Source organism: Drosophila ananassae, chromosome XL, assembly GCF_017639315.1.
Source record: "Drosophila ananassae strain 14024-0371.13 chromosome XL, ASM1763931v2, whole genome shotgun sequence".
Classification (NCBI taxonomy): domain Eukaryota; kingdom Metazoa; phylum Arthropoda; class Insecta; order Diptera; family Drosophilidae; genus Drosophila; species Drosophila ananassae.
The window spans coordinates 10,214,331-10,234,700 of NC_057931.1; the positions used below are offsets into that span (position 1 = coordinate 10,214,331).

A 20,370-nucleotide genomic window follows, 5' to 3' on the forward strand; every position below is an offset into this window, starting at 1 on the left:
CAATATTTCGAACATCAGACACGACTGTGTATTAGTTTTAAGTTTTTATAATAAAAACTTATTGTACAATTGTCGGTTGTTGGCGGCTGATTCGCCAGAGCTAATTAAGCTGTTCGTTCGATTCGTTTGTGGGGGATTATTTAAGCCAGGCTTAATATGGCTATTACACTAAACTTGGCCAGTTTTCCTTTCTATTTCACCAGCCGCTTGTCGTTTTTTGCTGTTTTTGCACACTCTAGTGGTTTTGTTTAGCTTATTTAAATAAAATGTCTGCCAACTGCCGACGGACAACAGAAGTTGCAATAATTCAACAATGTATTTGTTTTGACGCAATCGTTTTTTGATATTTTGAAAATCTATTCAGCTTTAAAAGTGTGTAATACCCGGGGTTTCTTTTGGCTTATTGGAGATTAAGGTTTAAAAGACACCTATGAAAAGTTAGACTACCTGAGACTATGTGATACCAGGTACTTCTAAAAGAAAAACTGACAGTATGACAGAGTTATGGTGCTTTTAAGATTAGGTGCTTTATGTATAAGCTTTCAGTTAGCTATATTAGACCCGATTCTTTTCAGGAAAATTGCTAATAATTTATATTATTTTTAGAGAGAAGACTACTATTATTCATACCTCCAATCTTAACCGTATGATACCTGGTACTTCTCAAAGCCATAGTTGAAAGTATAAGAAAGTTATTCTGCTTTTCACTTTAACTAATTATCTTCCTTTGAGTATTATTTCTATCAAATATTTGTAATTATTTGTATCTCCAATACTTACTATATGATACCCAGTACTTCTCAAAGAAAAATCTAAAGAAATACCAAAGCTACTCAGCTCTTTTTTTTGATTTCTCTGACACTCAGACTTACCCCCAAACCTTCCCATATAATACCCAGTACCTTTTAGTTTTAGAAACCCCTAAGGTTTTTTTCGGAACCCCTTTTCAAGAAAAAATTTAAAAAAAAGATCAAATGTCACAACACTGAATACTTGAAAGCTGCCCTTGTTTCGCTATAAGCCCTTATGGAATGGCAGCCATTCCCCTTTTGGCCATCCAACCAACCAACCCACCACCTAGCCAACCACCCAACCACCCACCCACCATATAAAGGTGGCCCCAATCCCGGGGCCAAGGTAGGTGGCAAGAGGCAGGGGTTACAGGCAGGGTTGGCACTGGGCCACAGTGGCGTCGAAAGCATTGGGCACACCGCCGGAACTAGCCGGTTTCGTGACGCTCTTAACTCTTCAGTTCAGTTTTCAGTGCTCTTTCAGTTTTTTCGTTTCGTATCGTTTCGTTTCGTTTCGTATTTTTTTGGCACCTGTCGCTGCAACTCTGTCTTGGCCAACTTCTTCGGCTCACGAGTTGGCGGGTTGGCGGTTGCCGAAGAAACAGCTTTTCGCCGTTTGCACGTCTTGATTTCGACGGCTGGGCACCAGGCTGGGCCCCAGAGCCGAGAGTTTTCAGTTTCCAGCGTTCAGTTTCAATGCGCTGCTGGCCGTCGATAAGAACGCACGCGACTCGCCGGGCTGAACTGGAAAAAAATAAACTGAACTGAACTGGAAACAAATCTTCAAAACTGAAATCTTGAATTCAAAAAATTGGAAAACGCGCGCGCGTGTGCTTTCTTCGGTTGAGAGAACATTGAGACAGTTTTAGTTTATAATTATAAACTAAATATATATTTAAATATATATTTATTTTTTTTTATTGATTTTTTTTATCATCCGCCGCATCCATTAAACGCTCAAGTGCCCTGGGTGTGAGTGTGTCGTGTGGTGCGTGATGTGTTCGGTGGTGGGGCAGCTATAGTTCTTCGATCTTCTGCTATATATCATGTCGTCCAAGAACCAAATGAGCGTCTTCATGGAGAAGATCAACACGGTGAGTGCCAGAGATTGAAAACGAATCTGTAGAATACGCCGAGCAGTGGTGGCTTCCATCCATCCATCTTCTCTGGGTCTCTGGGTCGTGATCCACATGAACCACAAAAGAGTGCATTTTTTCACACGAATTGGTTTCGGTTAATCTGCTGTTACTAATGCCTGTGCACTGGGCGGAAAATTTCGTGATGTTTAATGCATTTTAAATAGTTTATTTATATATTTTTTATGAAATATATATTTAGTTTATTAGAGAATCTTTTAAACAGACTCTTTCTCAATTAAATATAGTCATTTTTGTTTAGTTATATTATTTATCATATTTTTCATTTATTTCTCTCTCTGTTGTAACCTTTTTAATGGCACTTTAAGTATTGTACAAAAATTCCTTAACTGACAGATTTTGTAACCTCTACCAGAGTATGGTTTTCGAATTATCTTGGGAAGGTATTTTGCAAGGAATTTGAACCTTTTCTTAGATTTTTCTTAAAAAACTATTAGTAATAATATTTTGTAGTAATTGTACTATCATTTTAAAAGGATTAAATGTTCGTAAGGAAGAGAAAAGAATTAGAAAGAATCATAGAACCATAAAAAGTTTCAAGTCACTAGTTACAAGCTTCTAGTTATTCGTTACTAGTTACTAGTTACTAGTTCTTAGTTATTAGTTACTAGTTTCTTGTAATTATTATTCCTTTTACAAAATCTGCTTTCCAAATGAGTTTAAAAATCAATTTTTTTGGGGAAAAGTATGTAGTAATGATTTAAATTTTTAATATTCAATATTTAAACAAATAAAATAACTATAAAGATTTTTATTAAATCATAAATATCTCACATTATTAGACCTCATCTTTAAACAGACTCTTTTATTACTTAACTTGCTTATTAAAATAATTTATAAAGAGCTTAAAAGTAAATGAATTATAAAACAAATTTTTAAAGCCATAATAAGCTGAAAACTAATATTAAAAATGTTAAAGAGCCTCTAATCGCAGCTCTTAATTTAAAAAGCTAAATGCCACCAGTAGTCTAATGTTGAAGCCATAACTTAAATGAAATGGAAATATAGCCATTCATATTTTCTGCACTTAAGAGTTTTCCGCAATTTTTTAATATTTCTGTTTTTTTTTTTATCACCAAGGGGGTAAAGGTGGGGGGAGTAGAAGAGGAAGAGGTAGAGGCACAGGTAGGAGAGAGTCCAAGTCCGAGTCTGAGTCCGCTCTCACCTGACCAACAAATTAGCGTCATTTGCATTCAAAAGTGTCGCCTGGCCGCTCATAAATAAAATGAAATTGAAATTTTTGCGCCTCAGTTTTCCCAGTAGCTCCCCCCCCTGGCTCTGGCACTTGCCACTGGCCCCCCTGGCTCCTCCGCATCCCCCTCTCGATTGAATCGACGCATTTTTGATTGTGGAGAAATGAAAGTGAAATGTGCGCCCCAATGGAAAAAAAATTAAGTGCCCTCTCTTTTTGTTATTTTTTTTTTTTGTAGTATTTTTTTTTTTTTGAAAATACAAGCTCCCCTTGCCACAAGAGTGCCCTCCCCCCTTCCAATCTGCCTCTGCCCCCTCTTGATTGAGTGGCCAAAGACTGAATGAGCTTCAATTGAATGAGCTGATGAAATGGCGCAAACATTAAAAATCAAACAAAAAGCCGAGAAAACTGAAAAAATTAAATAGAAAAACAAACAGAAAAGAGTGCAGCGGTAGCTCCAAGTGTATTTAAGAAATAATAATTAATTGCCAATGGTTTTGAGGTGCCTCCCATTTGTTCGAGTGTAGAAATGCTTATAGAAATAGTTATAGTTCCTTTAAACTGATTATGATTAATTGGAATATTTTATTTAAATGAAATCCCAAAAGAGCAATAATTATAAATAGAACAATTCGAACTGCCAAGGTTGAATAATAATGGCATTTTTTTAACACCCAACTCGAATGACACAACACCTTTCTGCCTTTTTAATGGCAAATGTCATAATAATCGCAGGTATATCGGGTATAGATCACTTGTCCTACGCTCTACTGAACCCGTAGACCCCCCCCGAGGGCAGCTCACTGAAACAGAAAACAGAAAATAAATTAATATACATTTCCTGGCCACTTTCGCTAAGTTGACATTCTACGGGCTTGGCCTGGAAGTTCTGAGGGGGCTAGGAATGTGCCTCGACACTTGTCTTGTCCACTTTTTCACACTGGCCTCTTGAAATAATTGTTTCCATGACTTTGTCCAGCAATTACAGACAGGCCCTGACAGACACCTTGCCTTTAAATAATTATCCCATGAATCATTAAATATTATTTAATATTTAAAGACTTTATTTAATCCTTAACTCCGGACAGGTTTTGAATCGATTAACGGATAGAGTTCCGTTCTGACGTCAAAGAACCGCAAAGTGTGCTAGAATTTTGGCCAGATTGGAGCGGGATCTTCTTGGCCAGGCTTTCACCGCAATTGGGGGGATCTTGGCCAGTTGCATAATGCATTTGTATCTGCATCTGCATCTGAAACTGCTGCAACTGCATCTTGCCACCAAACTGGTTCGTCTCGTCTGGCGGCTGTTTTTTCCAGCGATATGTTGTCTGGTAGTGGGTCTTTCGATCGTTATATCGTTATATATTTATGACGTAAGCCGGCTTACGGCGGCGGTGGATACGGTGCTGGATAAGACTCCCATTCTGAGTGACTGACATTGGCCTAGGCCACTGGACTGGATTCTCAAGAGCACGACTGGCCACTGGGATGTGGTATGTGGTATGTGGGGCGCAACATTATAGACCTTCGTCCATAAAGATCAGCACTTAATGCGCCATTCGGGGAGATAGTATCTAGAATCTAGTATCTAGTATCTTGTATCTGTAATCTATATGGTAGTGAAATCGTAGACAAGGTGACTCTGCGGGTAGACCACATCAAAGGCCAGTTGGGAGTCACTTCCCGATAACGGATCGGTTGGCTCGAACGGGAAGCTCTGTGACCCATTTAGCAGGCCTATTCCCCCATGACCAAATACGATTTTTGGCTCAAACTTTAGGCCAAATACGGAAGCCGTGTAATGCTAATGAATCGAATGACTCGACCAACCACATGGCACATGACCAAAAACTAGACTGGAAGACTGCTGGTGTGGGGGGAGGGGGGACTCTCTGTAATAATTTCCTGTCTTTGCTGATTTGCATGTGGAATGGAGGGGGGGGAGAGGCAGTCTGGTTCGACTTACTTAATCAAAACTAATGGCAAAAAGATACAAAAGTATCTGCATGTAATGCGATCCATTTGCGGGCCACCTACGCCTTCGAATTTAATGGCCAGAGAAAGTTTACTCTTCACCTCCAGATCTGTATCTTTATCTAGACATTGAGATTAAGATCTTATCTGAAAGGTTGCTATTTTGGCAGAATCTTATCTTATCCGAAAGTCAAGTCAAGATCTGTCAGTCTTTGAGGAGATGTGAGAGAAGATGGAAGTCATAAGGCCGCCGCCGCGCAGAAACAAGGTAAAGGATGCCAGGGGTTAGGGGGTCAGCGAGCCAAAAACTTTCCACACTTCGGTGGAGGAGAAATTGCCAACTTAATTTACGGCCAATAGAGTTGGGGTCTCTTGGCATCACGATCTATGCGATCTTCTGCTTTGTTTTTCCTTTAAAACGCCCTCACCCCCAAAGTCCCATGTTTCGATAAACATTTTCACTTTCCTTTTCATTTTTGGAGTTTTTTTTTTGTTGATTTTTTGTCTTTTCAATTTGTGTGTTTTGGGGGTCTCCCCCTCAACCCCTCAGCCCCTTAGCCCCTCAGCCAATAATCACAATAATCATGGTAAGCGGCCAGTCAGTCAGCCAAAAAAACAGGTTGACCGTAAAGAGTTTCTTGGCCGGATGCCCCAGCCTCAGCCCCAGAGTCTCAGAGTCTCAGTTTTTTTTTTTTTTTTTGGATTTTTCGGATGCCAAACGAAAGTGAAAACATTCGCCAAGAAGTCCAACAACCGGCTGGTCACCTCTCTGGTCTCTGTCTTGAAAATAAAAATTGAATTTAAATAAATTTCGTATGTTAATTGCAGTTCCCATACAGTTCCCCCCCGGTGGACGGTTGCCGGTGAAAAATTGAAATCGAAACTAAAACCGAAACTGTAAATAATCAAGTTTTTCCTTCAGTCTTTAGTCTTTTTTTTCTCTCTGATTTTGTTTTTTGTTTTTTTTTTTTTTTTTGCGAATACCGCCATGGCTTGGCTTACTTGAATTAATGAGGGTCAAGATACTTGGAGGTTTTGCTTTCAACTTTTGCTTTCTACCCGACACCTCTCTCGACTTGAAAAAGATTGGTGATCAGCGCGATCAATGGATCACAAATCACAAAAACAGCTTCCCAGGCACGTGGCAGGCCCAACAAGTGAGTCCAAATGAGAAAAAGTCATCTGGCCAAGGAGTCCTGACCCCCAAAGGTGATGGGATTGATGGGAAAAGTTTGGCAGTTCCTCTTGGAAAAGTTAGACTAGAGACCTATCTATGACTCACTTTTAAGATACTCTATCTCTGAATTACAAACCTCCATTTAGGCAAATTAAATCGCCAAAGCAAAGTCTGAAAAAAAAAAGAAACTTGTTTGTGAGGTTTTCTTGGACTTTTCTTTCCAAAAGCCGGCTTCTTTTTTTCTCCCCCTTTGGCTTTACATATTTTGTTGTTTTTTATTTGTTACTCTTTAGCTTGGCATTGTTTTGAATTAATAATTTATATCGATTTTTTATAAGAGCCCGCGGCGCACATCAATTGATTTAACGGATTAGCATACCTCTCTCCCCAGCATAATGGACATATACATATATATATATATATACCTGATCATGTGCTGCCTTGATCCGCCTGGATATCAAGTTGATTTTGGTTGAAAAATTATTTGCAATTTATGAAACGCGTTCGCTGAGGCAGTGGCAGTGGCAGGGGCAGTGGCAGCCGCACCAGCGACGAAAGTAAAAGTTCAATTAAATAAAGATAAATTGCACAACAATTGTTGTTGCTTTTTAAGCTGGTTGAGGTCTTCGATGTCTTACTTGTTTTTTTTTCTCTTTTTTTTTTACGTAAGCTGCCATTAAAATTGAAATAAAAAATCCAGCGACACAATTCGAACAAGTGCCAAGTGCCCTCCTCCACCCCCAAAAAATGCAAGTTCCTCTTGAATTTTTCCAACAAATTGTCGGATATTTTGGAATTCGCTGAGGAAGTTATAGAAGAAAATTATTATTGTTGGAGAAAAATAATAAGGAAATTTAAATCCAATAAAAACTAACAAAGAACCACTGTGTTCGAGTGGCAAGTTGCAAGAATGCGGAATAAATGTCATGATGCAAAAAGCGATCTAGACTCTAGTAGTATTTAGATCTAAACTGGTTTCCACTTGGGGGTGTACACTGTACATTGTGAGAGCCTGTATGACTTAACCAGCCCATAAATAAAAACTAAACACAGAATGCCACATATTGGTAATTAATTGCTGCACTTGGGAATGGGAATTGGAATTGGAATTGGAGTGGCAGAACTCTTCCGTCTTTCGTCTTCCGTCTGCCGAAAAGGCCTTGTCCATCTGCTAATTGTTTTGGCCAATTAGGCCCATTATTGGTCTATAATTATGCGGTCGATGGGGGGGGCCTCTTAGCCTGGCCTCTTAAACTTTAAATGTCAGTCGCAGAATGGCCAGGCCCAGATTTTTGGTTCGGTTTTTGGTTGGTTTTGGTTTGTTTGGATTTTGAAAACTCTTCTGGCTTTCCATTTTGGCAGCTGTCCAAAAGCCAAAGAGGCCTATAACACCTCCATAACCCTCATCGTTGTAATCACAATTAAAAAGCACTTTGCAAATTCGCCAAACTGGACAACTTGTTCGTCAAGATGATTATCAACCGAAAGGGCCGGGACCTGGACCTGCTAGTATTACAATGGACCTGTATCCCGCACAAGTCTAAAAAAAAAACCAACAACAAAAATTATATATAAAAAAATATAAAAAAAAAAGCAACGAAAACCTCGGACAACGACAACTTCATTGGGGGATTCAGTGAAAGTTGAGATGCCCGCAGCAGGAGATGATCATCGTTTGGTTTTGGATCGGAGGTAGAAACACTTCCACTTTTTTTCTCCCATTTTTTTTATTTTTTTTGCATATCCCCCCCCATAGTTGCAACTCCCAGTCTGGCATTTAAGCCGATTTTCTGTTCATTTAAATGGAAACTATGCCTCAACAGTACTGTCCTCCACTGTTCGAGGCTGCACCCACCATGGTGCTCGAGGTGCTCGAACTTTTGGCCATAAATTCTCAGCCAGTAGAGGGAGGAGGAGCCAGGAGGGGACTGACTGACGCCTATTCGGCCAGAAATATCAAAAGTTAGATAAACCAAAATACCAACTTAGCAGCCAAGAAAACCGAAACCGAAACCGAAACCGACAAGACCTGGCCGAAATGTAAATGAGTCTCTTGCAGCCACTCTCCGACTTGTATCTCCGATTTATGTTTTATTTTTTGAAGCCAAAATATTCGAAAAAGGGGAAACGGGCCAAATTAGTTGAGATAAAGACCAAAAACACAGAATGCTAAAGTCAGGGAAACCCAAAACTAAAATAAAAAACAAGAGTCTGATTTTTTCAAGACATGTCTAAATATTTTTGGTTCTTAAATGGCTGAGTTGTGGATAAGATCTGGGTTATTTAATACTCGATGGACTGGAACATGTTGGTTTTTTATCAGGAAAGAGATATAGATATTTTTTATGAATTTAGAGGGGCTTAAAAAAGAGGCTTGAGAAGTGGTACTTGTTTTGGTTTTAATTTAAAAGATCTAAGATCTAAGTGACTAACTGAAAGAATCTATAGATCTATAGGTCTCAGAACTCTTTCTTATAAAAGCCAGAGCTTAAAATTTAATTTATTTAATTAACTTTTAGTTTCTTGATTAAATAATTTTTATTGTCTTTCGAATCGCAACATTGTTGCACCTTACAGGTGCCTGAGTGCCTGAGTGGTTGGGTGGTTTCAGTTACAGTTTCTGCCAGTTATTGGAGGGGTGGGTGGTGGGAGGTCTGTTATTCAGGTGGGTGGACTAAGGAAGGTTGGACTAGCACTACTAGTACTAGTTACTAGTGGTGGTGGGGACTTGTGCAATATAATTTTAACACCCGCATGCCTGATTACTCGATTACATTTACTTTTTGTTTTGGTTTTTTGTATTTTTTAGCTTGGCTGTTGTTTAACTCAATTTTCAAAGCTTTTGTTGTATTGTTTTTTTTAGTTTTTAGTTGTTGTTGGTTGTAAACAATACCTTACAACACCTTCGCCACGGTCCAGCGCCATTGTTGCCCCTAACTTGGGTTTAGCTTTCGTTTTGTCGCTACTGAAGCTAATAAGTAATAGTGCCAACCAATTTACGCTCCCCAGTATCTGTATCTGTATCCGTGGCCGCTCAACCATGTATCCCCTGGATGCAGGTTCCGTGTTTGTCTCTTTCGAGAAACCAAAAAAAAGAAATTATATTTTATCAGTGATAAGAATCGGAAAAGTTTCCTCTCGCCAAATTCCCTAAACTAATCTAATCTTTAAGTTATTATTGTCCCACTATTTATTCATAATCTAATATCTTAGAAACCCTATTTTTTTTGCTAAAAAATGCTCCGAAAAGTGCCGACAATTAACCGACAGTTGCAAATGAAATGCCACAAATGTCGAGCACCCAAGAGCCTCCAAGACTCCAAGAGATGTGTCTTTTTTAGCCAGCCCCTGTGAAATTCCCTCCATCGTATTGCCATTTTGGTTAGTTGGTCAAAATGACTATTTTTGGACCGTGCGACGAGGCAAAAATTGCAATTGCAAATGCCACTCTGTAGTGGCAGTCTTTTGTGGTTGTGCGGCAAGGAAAGCGGCAACGGCCAACGTTGCGTATGATTGATGCCTGGTATGAGTGAGGCCGCACCGGCCGGGCCACCTCACCTGAACGCACCAATAATTAACCCCCTCTCCCCATCTTAAGAAAGAAAAAAAGTGGGTAAAGATGAGCTTATGTTGATGTCTGAGACTTTTTGGCCAAAAAGGAAAAGTTTCTGGCTGGCAGCTGCGAGGCAGCGAGGCTTTCGACATGTTTTCTTTATTTTCTTGTGGCATGCGGAAAAACTAGTTTTTCATTTTCATTTTCATTTTGGATGCAGCTTGGCCGTGTTTGCGCCACTTGATGGATTTTTTTGCACTTTATTTTTCTTATTTTTTTGTTTTTTTTTTTTTTGGCAAAAAGGGCAGCTGGTTGGTAATTATGGATTAATCCAAAAAATGGAGGGGAAAGAGAGAGAGAGCTGAGCCATAAAACACTTCCTGCCACACAGAGTCTCGGGGTGTCGCGTCGACATCACCCATTTGCCATGCCACACTTTGAAAATCGCAATTCGCAATTCGCAATTTTTCCATTTTCCATTTCACTTTTTTATTTTTTTTTTTGGCTGGATTATGAAGTTATTACATTGCCGGGTAGGTGGGTGTACTCGGAAGCACTTGGGGCAGGCTGGGTGGGCGTGGCAGAGGCAAGTGTGAAAAATGCATCAAGATGTTGGGAGCAAAATGGAAATTGAAGAGCAATAGCCTGAAGAGGTATTTCCGGAAATAAATGTGAAAAAAGCCAATTCTGAACTAAGGCAGTGTTGGTTAAGCCTTTAAATTCATGGCTAGTGTTGATCAGCAATGATTGTCTCTGTTTCTCCAGTGTTGGTAACTGAAATAGTGTGAAAAATGCATCAAGATGTTTGGGAGGAAAGGAAATTAAAGAGCAATAGCCTGAAGAGGTATTTCAGGAAATAAATGAGAAAAAAAGCAAATTCTTACCTAAGGCAGTGTTGGTTAGGCCTTTAAATTCACAGCTAGTGTTGATCAGCAATGATTGTCTCTGTTTCTCCAGTGTTGGTAACTGAAATAAATCAAAGAAATTAGTTCTAAGCAAAGATGGCCATGATTTCAGTTCTATTTTGGAATAAATCTCCTCGAATCTAGTGTGCCTCTCGACCCTTTCGTCATTTCATCAACCAAAATCCCTCGTAACAAAATCAGTTCCCTTCCAATCATCATCGGAACTCTTTCCTCTCGATCTGAAAAAAACAAAAAACCAAAAATAGATTCCCAAAAATGCCATACTTTTCGAGAGAAATTCACATCGATGATCCGCCGCGAGTGGGACTCATGGAGCTGCAGCGCCGGAACGATTGGAGCGTCTATCAGCCCCCAGGACCCGAGTGCTATCGCATCTTCAATCCCCCGGATCCGTATGCCCGGATCAAGGCCGACAACTGGGTGGTGGTGACCGGCTTCCCCGCCCAACCGGAGATGACTCAACTGACCCTGGAGGCGATGAGCAGCGTCGGCCAGATTGTCAACAAGAAGTGGACACGTCTGGGCCTCCACCTACAGTACTCCCACCAGATCGAATGGGAGCGCGCCCTGGATCAGAGTGAGAGGATCTTCCTGTACGGCCACCGGCTGCGCATCTACAAGGCGCCCGACGAGGAGGTCCAGCCGCCCTTCACCCCAGCCCAGTGCCACCTGCTGGAGCCACCAGCCCCACCGCCGCCGAGGACGCCAACCCTTTTAGGCGGTATCTGGCGGAATATTGCAGACTTCCTGTACACCTGGTGCGGCTTCCACAAGGTAGAATATGACTCGGCTAAGGTCGCCCTACGCTTCGGAAATCCGGACAATCGCGGTGCTGCCTACAGAAGTTTCTAAAGTTTATACATTTTACATTTTTTATGTTTATTTTTGTGACAATCGACGATTAAAATTTTTGTTCAATGGTTAGAGTTAGAGGCTAGTGTAGTTGTGGCCGAAAACGTGGCTCTAATTAGCCCCAGAGCCCTGGCCCACACAGAGTCGGTCGAAAGAGTGTCTGGCGGAGATTACGGCTCGAGAGCTGAAGCTGAAACTGAAGCATTGACCTGATTTTTGACGGCGACGACAGCAGGCGCTCGGATTGGAGACAAGAGACTCTGCGGCTTCAGAGATTCGGAGAATCAGAGAGACAAGACGGAGACACGAGACAGAGGCTGTCACAGCAGCTGGCTGCAATTTGCAAGATTCGAGACTCAAGCTTTCAGTTGGTAACTGGAACGAAATCGGAAATGATCCAGCCCCCCCCCCTGCTGGGGCTTGGCTATATGTGGCTGGGTTAGTGGGTGAACCCCAAAAATGTAGAGCTGGGAAACGAAGCAGAGCGAGAATTCTTCTCAGAATCTAGAGCAGGTGCTTCATTACGGGAATTAACATTTCAAATGAAAGATTGTCTTCGGAAGAGTCGCTAAGAAGACACTCTCTAAGAAGAAAGAAATCCCACAGCCTTGGGATTGGGACTGAGAGTCTTAACCGTTAATGACCATAAAGTATTTCGCCGAGCTGGCCAAATTACACTTCAATCCGGCTAAGAGATCAATAAATTTTAACACTCTTCGGGTGCTGGTGCCTGGTGCCGGGCATTAATTATAATCCTTAGGTGGCCAGAATCCGAAATGGAAACCTGTTTGGCGGAGTGACTGAGTGACTGAGTGGCTGATTGGCTGATTGGATGGCTGATTGATTGATCTGCAAGCAAGAAAGATTACCCAATCCAAATACCAGATATGAGATACCCCTTCCAAATCGGATAATGAAAGCAAATTAATAAGCCATCATCATCAGTCTACTTGGGAGTGTGTGTGTGTCTGGATTGGAGTGTCTGGTATGAGGTCTGCAATTGTAATGCAATTGCAACTCAATTCCCAACTCGACTCTGCTGAGATTTGCATAACAAAGCCACAAGGAGGTGGTCCATATGGTAATGTCTTTGGTATATGTACCTCTCTCCCACGTGAATTTATTTTGGGGGTCTTATGACAGTTTTTATTCTCATTCGGTTGCATATCTCACAGCTTACATGCAGATTTTGGTTTATTTTTAAAGATTTTCTTGAAAAAGAAACCCACGCGCTGCCAGTAACAGAAACAGAAACAGAAACCCACGACTAACTGTCAAGTCTGAGGAGATTTGGAAATGCCGGGAAATGTTTGGTTTCTTTCGAGCTAAGAACAGATGTTTCAATACCTTGTTTTTCCATTTAATTATAGTATTTATTTTGGGCCTAATTAATTGGCAAAGTGTTGGCAGAGTGCTGGGGAGACTTGTCAACACCCTTCACTGTAATGGCAACTGCAATGGCATTTGTCTTGCCATGACTTGGTTTGGTTTTTGGTATCACCTTGGCTGGCAGACTTGAAGACCTGACGGGCACTTGTCTGGCCAGACACCTCGTCGTGCCAACGAGGACTGCAATCACTGTGTGTGGGATTCAATGTTCTAATAGTAACTAATTCTTGTCTTTAACTCTGTCTTTCAGACGCTACAGTCGTGCCCCATTGTGTGCATCAATGAGCCGGACACGCACAGTGCCAGCACGGATACGGAGATACTGCAGACTACGCCGGAGAGCACGCTAGAGAAGCCCAAGTCGGGGAGCACCGTGAACGGCAATTGTATAACGATAAATGGAGGAGTAGGCCTTCCCGCCGACCCATCACCCAGTTCCAGTGGAGTGGGAGTGACCAAAATAACCATAACCAGTGACAACAACAGCAACAGTGGCAGCAACAGCAACAGCAACTCCAAGGCCTACAACGGCAACAAGAACAACAGTAGTCTGGTGTCCATCACCAGCTTGAACAGCTGCAGCGACCTAAGTCAGGCCAGTACAGCCACATTGGCCATTACTGGTAGTGCTAATAGTAATGGTAATGGTAATGGTAGTGCCACCACCATCATCAACAGTCATCCCTTAAACGCCGGCAATCAGAGCAGCAACAACAGCAACAGCAACAACACTGGCAGCGACACTTCATCGAACAACTTCCAGGAGCGGTTCGACTTTGAACACTGGAAGGGATTACTCAGCGACTACAACTGCTTTCACGGACTCTATCGCTACTGGAATCAGTACAGTGGAAGGCACGGCACCGGGACTGGTGACAACAGCAACATCAGTGGGAGCAACAGCAGCAGCAGCAACGAGCATATTAACTCCAATCGACACCAGCAGCCGGAGTCTCAGTCGCAGTCCGACCATGAGAACGGACTGGGCAGTGGAGCTGGTTCCTTCTACACCCACAATATCCTAGGCTACACCTTTGGCTACCCCTTTGGCCTGAAGGAGGACATCGACAACAACAACAGCAGCAGCGGCAGGAATAGCAACTGCAACAGTAACACCAATAGTCTTGGCTTCCGGAAGTCGCTAAGCAGTCTAGCCGGCGTCGGAGGAGGAGGAGGTAGTAGTGGAGAGAGAGAGACTCCTCTCCAGAAACACTACAGGCAGCAGCAGAAGAAAAAGATGCCAGTCTTCAGGGGGAGAAGAGCCTGGTGCGGCTGCTTCAAGGTAAGAAAGAGGGAGGAGCCTAGGCTCGAAGGACCAAATGGGAGGACTCAGTCTAGACATCTTAGCCAAGTTAACGTTTAGGAATGATACCCTACTCGACTCTAATTGAACTGAAACCCCAAAAAAAAAGCAAATCTGGACAAAGTCACGTGCGAAAGCCAGACAGACGGACACCCGACCGACCCAATTGCCAATCGAAATCGGAGCCAGCTCTTCAGGCCTCCGAGCTCCAACTTGAAGTGGTCCCCCGCCTCCATGTCAGCGAATTTGTCAAATTGTGCACGAAGTTGCATAAGAGAGGCGATAAATTCGAATTGCAATGGGAATGGGTTGGAGCCGGAGCCCAGGGAGGAGGGACAGGGTTACGGAGGTGGACAGACAACCCAAAAAAAAAAAAGAAAGATATTGGAAACCAAAGAATGCCACTGCTCTTTGTGAGACTTTTTGAAGAGACAATGTAGCACCTTCACAGAACTCTGTAATCTTCAAGTTATGACTAGAAATATTACAAAACTTGGATGAATCATAGTTATATAACCATGATCTCAAGCAGAACCAAAGATTAGCCAATGAATAGACTTCTAATTGGACATGCACTGTTAACTCCAAACCTCCAAACCTCAAGCCACTAATCTAATCCACTCTCCCCTTTCAGGACGATGAGCCGCCGGAGATCTGCGTGGTGGAGGGCGCCCTGCAGACCCTCACACCCACCATGCCCTCCGTGGACGAACTGGACTCCAAGTTCGCGGAACTCGTCGAAGAACTCGATCTGACGGCGCCCAACAAGGAGGCGATGCTGAGCCTGCCGGCACAGAAGAAGTGGCAGATCTACTGCTCCCGGAAGCTGCCGCTGGAGACCGGCGAGGGCCCGGATGCGGTGGACGTGATGCCGCCCACGGCGGAGTACTATATCGGCAAGCTGAAGGAGCTGCATATATCGCCGGAGGACTCTCCCAGCCACGAGCTGGGCAACCGTCTGGACAGCCATGCCGCCTTCGTGGACGCCCTGAAGACCGCCCTGAGGACCTCCACGCACAGCTTTGTGCTGCGGTTCGTGGAGCTAGATGGTCTGCCGGCGCTGCTGAACCTGCTTCGGCAGCTGGACATCCGGGTGACCAACAGCATGCTCCACACAAGCCTCATCGGCTGCATCAAGGCACTGATGAACAACTCGATGGGAAGGGCCCATGTCCTGGCCCATCCGACGGCCATCGATACCATAGCCCGGTCCCTGGTGGCCGACAACATCCGGACCAAGATCGCCGCCCTGGAGATCCTGGGCGCGGTGTGCCTGGTGCCGGGCGGTCACCGGAAGGTGCTGCAGGCCATGCTCACCTTCCAGGAGTTCGCCGCCGAACGGACCCGCTTCCAGAGCATCGTCAATGATCTGGACCGGTCCACCTACGCCTACCGGGACAACGTGAATCTGAAGACGGCGCTCATGTCGTTCGTGAATGCTGTCCTGAACTACGGGCCGGGTCAGGAGAATCTGGAGTTCAGGCTGCATCTCAGATACGAGTTCCTCATGCTGGGCATCCAGCCGGTCATCGACAAGCTGAGGACCCACGAGAACGAGACTTTGGACAGGCATTTGGTAAGATTTCCTCTTGAATTTCTTCAAAGGATTCCCCTCTAATCCTCTGTTTCCCTTTAAAGGACTTCTTTGAGATGGTGCGCGCCGAGGATGAGAAGGAGTTCGCCCGCCGCTTCAATGAGGAGCATGTGGACACCAAGAGCGCCGGCTCCATGTTCGAGCTGCTGCGTCGCAAGCTGAGCCACTCGCCCGCCTACCCACACATGCTCTCCATGCTCCAGCACATGCTCCTGCTGCCCTGTAAGGACACTGCAAGGATTACTTATTAAAATATTTATAAATGATTCCCAATCCCTACAGATACCGGCCACTGTACGGAGCACTGGCTCCTCTTCGACCGCGTCGTCCAGCAGATAGTACTGCAGGTGGAGCAGCGTCCCAGCAGCGACCTCATCCCCGATCCCGATGATCCTACCAAGCAGCTAAAGCTGGCCGCCGAGTCGCCCATCCACGACCCGGACGTGGCGCCCCTGCAGATCGATGTGTCCAAGCTGGTGCGTCTCCTGGTCAAGGAGGAGCAGCTGACGCAGGCCCGCAAGCGAGCGGACGAACTAGAGCGCGAGAACTTCGATGTGCAGTCGCGGCTGGCCAAGAAGGAGCAGGAACTGGATCTGCGTATGCAGGAGAAGGAGGACCTGGAGACGGGACTGGCCCGCATGCGTGAGCGCCTCGAGAAGGAGTCCGCCCAGCATTCGCAGGCGGTGCAGCGGGCCCAGACCGCCGAGATGAAGGCCGAGGATCTGCAGCACCGTCTGCTCAACGAGCAGCAGGAGCGGGCGCGTCTGGAGCGCCTCGTGACCGAGGGCAGCATTCCCGACGACCAGAAGGTGGCCGGACTGACGGGCTGCAATGGCGCCGTTTCGCCGCCACCACCGCCGCCCATGCTCAAGGCCATGCCGCCACCACCACCGCCCATGGCGCCGGCCATGCTGCCACCACCACCGCCGCCTTGTCCGGGAGCACCGCCCCCACCACCGAGCATGGCCCCGACAATGGGTAGGTATTGGCTTCTCCAGACTTCGGCATCTATTTTAACAAACTCCCTCTGATATCCTGCAGCTCCGGCGCCACCAAAGGTGGAAATGCCCAAGAAGAACGTGCCACAGCCCACCAATCCTCTGAAGAGCTTCAACTGGTCCAAGCTGCCGGACGCCAAGCTCCAGGGCACTGTGTGGAGTGAGCTGGACGAGAGCAAGCTCTACAACAACATGGAACTGGAATCGATAGACAAGCTCTTCTCTGCCTACCAAAAAAATGGTGTTTCCGTAAGGACAAGGACCTCCTTTCCCTTAAGATGCCCTTTCTAACACTCTCCTCCTCCTTTGCAGACCACCGATGGCTCGTATGAGGACCTGAGAGTCACTGGCCAGAAGCCCAAGCAGAAAGTATTGTCGGTCATCGATGGACGTCGCGCCCAGAACTGCACCATCCTGCTGAGCAAGCTGAAGATGAGCGACATGGAGATATCCAAGTAGGGCCACCCCAATCTCTCAGTTGAAATTTTGAAACTGTTCCCATTTGTAAATTGTGTGTAATAATGAAACCTTTTGTGCATCTCCTCAGAGCCATTCTCTCCATGGACAGCAACGAGCAGCTGGCTCTGGACATGGTGGAACAGCTACTGAAGTTCACACCATCGGCGGAGGAGCGCGCCCTGCTGGACGAGCACAGCGAGGATATAGAGTCTCTGGCGCGGGCAGATCGTTTCCTCTACGAGATTTCCAAGTTGGTATTTGGTTCACCTCCCAATAGACTTGATTCTAACCACGATTCTCTGCAGGATCCCCCACTATGAACAGCGTTTGAAGAGCCTCCACTACAAGAAGCGCTTCATGCTGACAGTTAATGATCTGATCCCCAGGATTACCAGTGTCATGGAGGCCTCCCGCGAGGTGGCCAGGTCCAGAAGGCTGCGTAAACTCCTGGAACTGGTGCTGGCTTTGGGTGAGTCCTCAGAATAGTCCGTCCTCGATCCTTTCTAACAAATATTTGGTCCTCTAGGCAACTACATGAACCGCGGAGCACGCGGCAATGCCTCTGGTTTCCGCTTGGCTTCGCTGAACCGACTGGCGGATACCAAGTCGAGTGCCGCCAAGGGCACTACTCTGCTCCACTACCTCGTCCAGGTGATCGAGCGCAAGTTCAAGGACCTGCTGAAGCTAGAGGACGATATACCGCATGTGCGCGAGGCCTCCAAGGTGTCCCTGGGCGAGATGGACAAGGACATTCAGATGCTGCGCACCGGCCTGGCTGATGTGGCCCGGGAAATCGAGTTCCATCGCAGCTCGGGGCCCGCCCAGCAGGGTGATCGGTTCCTGCCCGTGATGCGGGAGTTCCATGCCCAGGCATCGGTGCGTTTCGCGGAGCTGGAGGACAAGTTCCAGGACATGAAGACGCGCTTCGATCGCGCCGTTCGTCTGTTTGGCGAAGACGGCTCCGTGCTGCAGCCGGATGAGTTCTTCGGCATCTTCGATTCGTTCCTGGGATCCTTTGCGGAGGCGCGGCACGACAACGAGAGCTTCCGTCGCCGCCAGGAGGAGGAGGAGAAGCGGGCCAAGCAGGAGGCGGAGCTGAAGAAGCGCACCATCGAGCGCAAGAACAAGTCCGGGCTGATGAGCAGCGTGGCGAAGAATCTGGGCCTGAAGTCGGGCTCCTCCAGCGGCGATTCGCCTGGCAAGGGTGACAACAAGGCTGGCGAGTTCGATGACCTCATATCGGCGCTCCGGACGGGCGACGTCTTCGGCGAGGACATGGCCAAGTTCAAAAGGTCACGCAAAGCGCGAGTTTTGAATGGCGGCAGTGGCTCCACGGGACACACCTCGCCCCCGCGGCACGGCAGCCTGCAGCGGGAGGAGAGTGGCCGGGAGAGGGAGCGCACCGTGCGGCGTCAGTAGGTGTCGCCTCCCTCCCAATCCCTCGTAGCTCCTCCTAGTGTAAATGTTTCTTATCCTTTTTTTTTTTAAATCAAAATCGCGCGCAAGTATTTTTTTTTCCCGATACATGGTAAAGACACACTTTTTGTAATTATTTATATTATATAATATTCATACGCCTACAATATATACTTATATATATATATATATATCTAAATATATAGCACATAATCTAAAGATAAAGCTCGGCTAATGCAAGCATGAAACCAAATTTTTTACAAAATCGAAACGTAATTGTAATTTAAAGTCTAATGAAATGTTATGAACTAATCGAAGGATCATCTCGATCATTATGTGTAGCGTGTACCTTTGAAACTGTATTGGCCAGCACCTATCACAGCTTGTATTTGCATCTAAAACAGCTATAAACTATATACTATATATACCGATTTGTCCGTGCTCATTCATCTCAATCGTAGCGCAATCGTAGCCCCCCAAGAGTGAGGCCTGCCATAAAGTCATGTTCATAATTAAGATCTATATTGTTTGTTTTCTTCTCAATATATATGTTTTTTTTAGCACGAGATCCATTATCGAACACAACAATAATACAAAAACACAAAGCACAGACACAACAAAAATACATAAAACATAAAACATACAAAACTTAAAAAACAGATAGAGACTCTGATGGAGAAAGCTATCTTCTATTGAAAATTACACCCTAACTATTAACAAATTATAATAAACAATTATTGTGAATGAAATAAAATGAATTGTGTTTTTATTAAGGGTTCAGATTATTCTTTATTATATTTTATTATTTTGTATTTTTTAGGCTTCTTTTAATAGTTTTTTGTATCTTAATTATATGCTTTTGTTGAGGCATAATTTTTAGGGTGAGCCCTGTTCAAAGCTCTGGATTGAACCAAAAAGTATGCTATAACTTTATTAGAAATTTTTATTTTACAAAAAAACCAGTTTAAAGCATAAAAGACTTGGCTCAAGCTGGCCAAAACCGACTTTTAAGTTCAAAAAAGCTTTTATAATTAATCAGTTATATTTTCTAATTAAAAAGACAATAGATAAAGTATTTATTAAACATTTGCTTAAATAATACCTTTTATTTTTATTAAAATAAATAGACCTTTTAGTTTAGCTTCTCAGCAGGTTAACTTTCTGTGAAAATACCATTATGGTTGGGCATTAAGGTGATTAATGGAACTTCTGTTTGATATGCTAGGCTGGGTTCTAAGGTCACGTGGAATTACTTCAATTTAAGTGCCTGGCACTCGAGACGAACGTTCTATTTGTTTTTATGTTTGTTGCCATATACTCCCCCGACTTCTGGATATATCATTTGCCTAGTTGTGTGACTTTCTCTTCACTAACTTGAACTGTTGCTGTTGCCAAGGGGCTTTCAAGGTCGTTCTTTGAAAAAGGGGTTTATAAAAAGAGTATACCCTGTAAAGAATTTAATGTGAGGAATTTTTTTTAAGATCTATTTTTGGGTATAGAAAATAGTAAGTTTTATAGAAGGCTTATAAAGAAAAAGGACGTGTTGCTAGTTACTATTTACTAGTTACTAGTTATTTGTTACTATTCAC

The 20,370-nt window shown here is 44.3% G+C and overlaps 1 protein-coding gene across 2 annotated transcripts; it reads left to right on the top strand.

The window, feature by feature from the left end:
- Positions 1-1,470: 1,470 nt before the first annotated feature.
- LOC6504843 (disheveled-associated activator of morphogenesis 1) lies at positions 1,471-19,535 on the top strand. Of its 2 annotated transcripts, none has more exons than XM_001966399.4 (10): positions 1,471-1,885; positions 13,262-14,293; positions 14,949-15,890; positions 15,953-16,130; positions 16,191-16,886; positions 16,950-17,155; positions 17,219-17,361; positions 17,454-17,615; positions 17,671-17,834; positions 17,892-19,535. In XM_001966399.4, exons 1-10 carry the CDS (start codon positions 1,838-1,840, stop codon positions 18,782-18,784), a joined length of 4,464 nt encoding a protein of 1,487 aa, XP_001966435.2. In that variant the 5' UTR covers positions 1,471-1,837; the 3' UTR covers positions 18,785-19,535. The 2 variants fall into 2 exon arrangements, with proteins under 2 accessions (XP_001966435.2, XP_032309022.1); XM_032453131.2 differs by lacking the exon at positions 1,471-1,885 and adding an exon at positions 5,310-5,382.
- The last annotated feature ends 835 nt before the right edge of the window (positions 19,536-20,370 follow it).

Bases quoted from the DNA above. Each gene is read 5' to 3' on its own strand.
- LOC6504843 (XM_001966399.4), top strand. From the start codon at position 1,838: ATGTCGTCCAAGAACCAAATGAGCGTCTTCATGGAGAAGATCAACACG. The intron at 16,131-16,190 runs GTAAGGACACTG...CAATCCCTACAG, and splicing joins GCACATGCTCCTGCTGCCCT to ATACCGGCCACTGTACGGAG. The intron at 16,887-16,949 runs GTAGGTATTGGC...GATATCCTGCAG, and splicing joins GAGCATGGCCCCGACAATGG to CTCCGGCGCCACCAAAGGTG.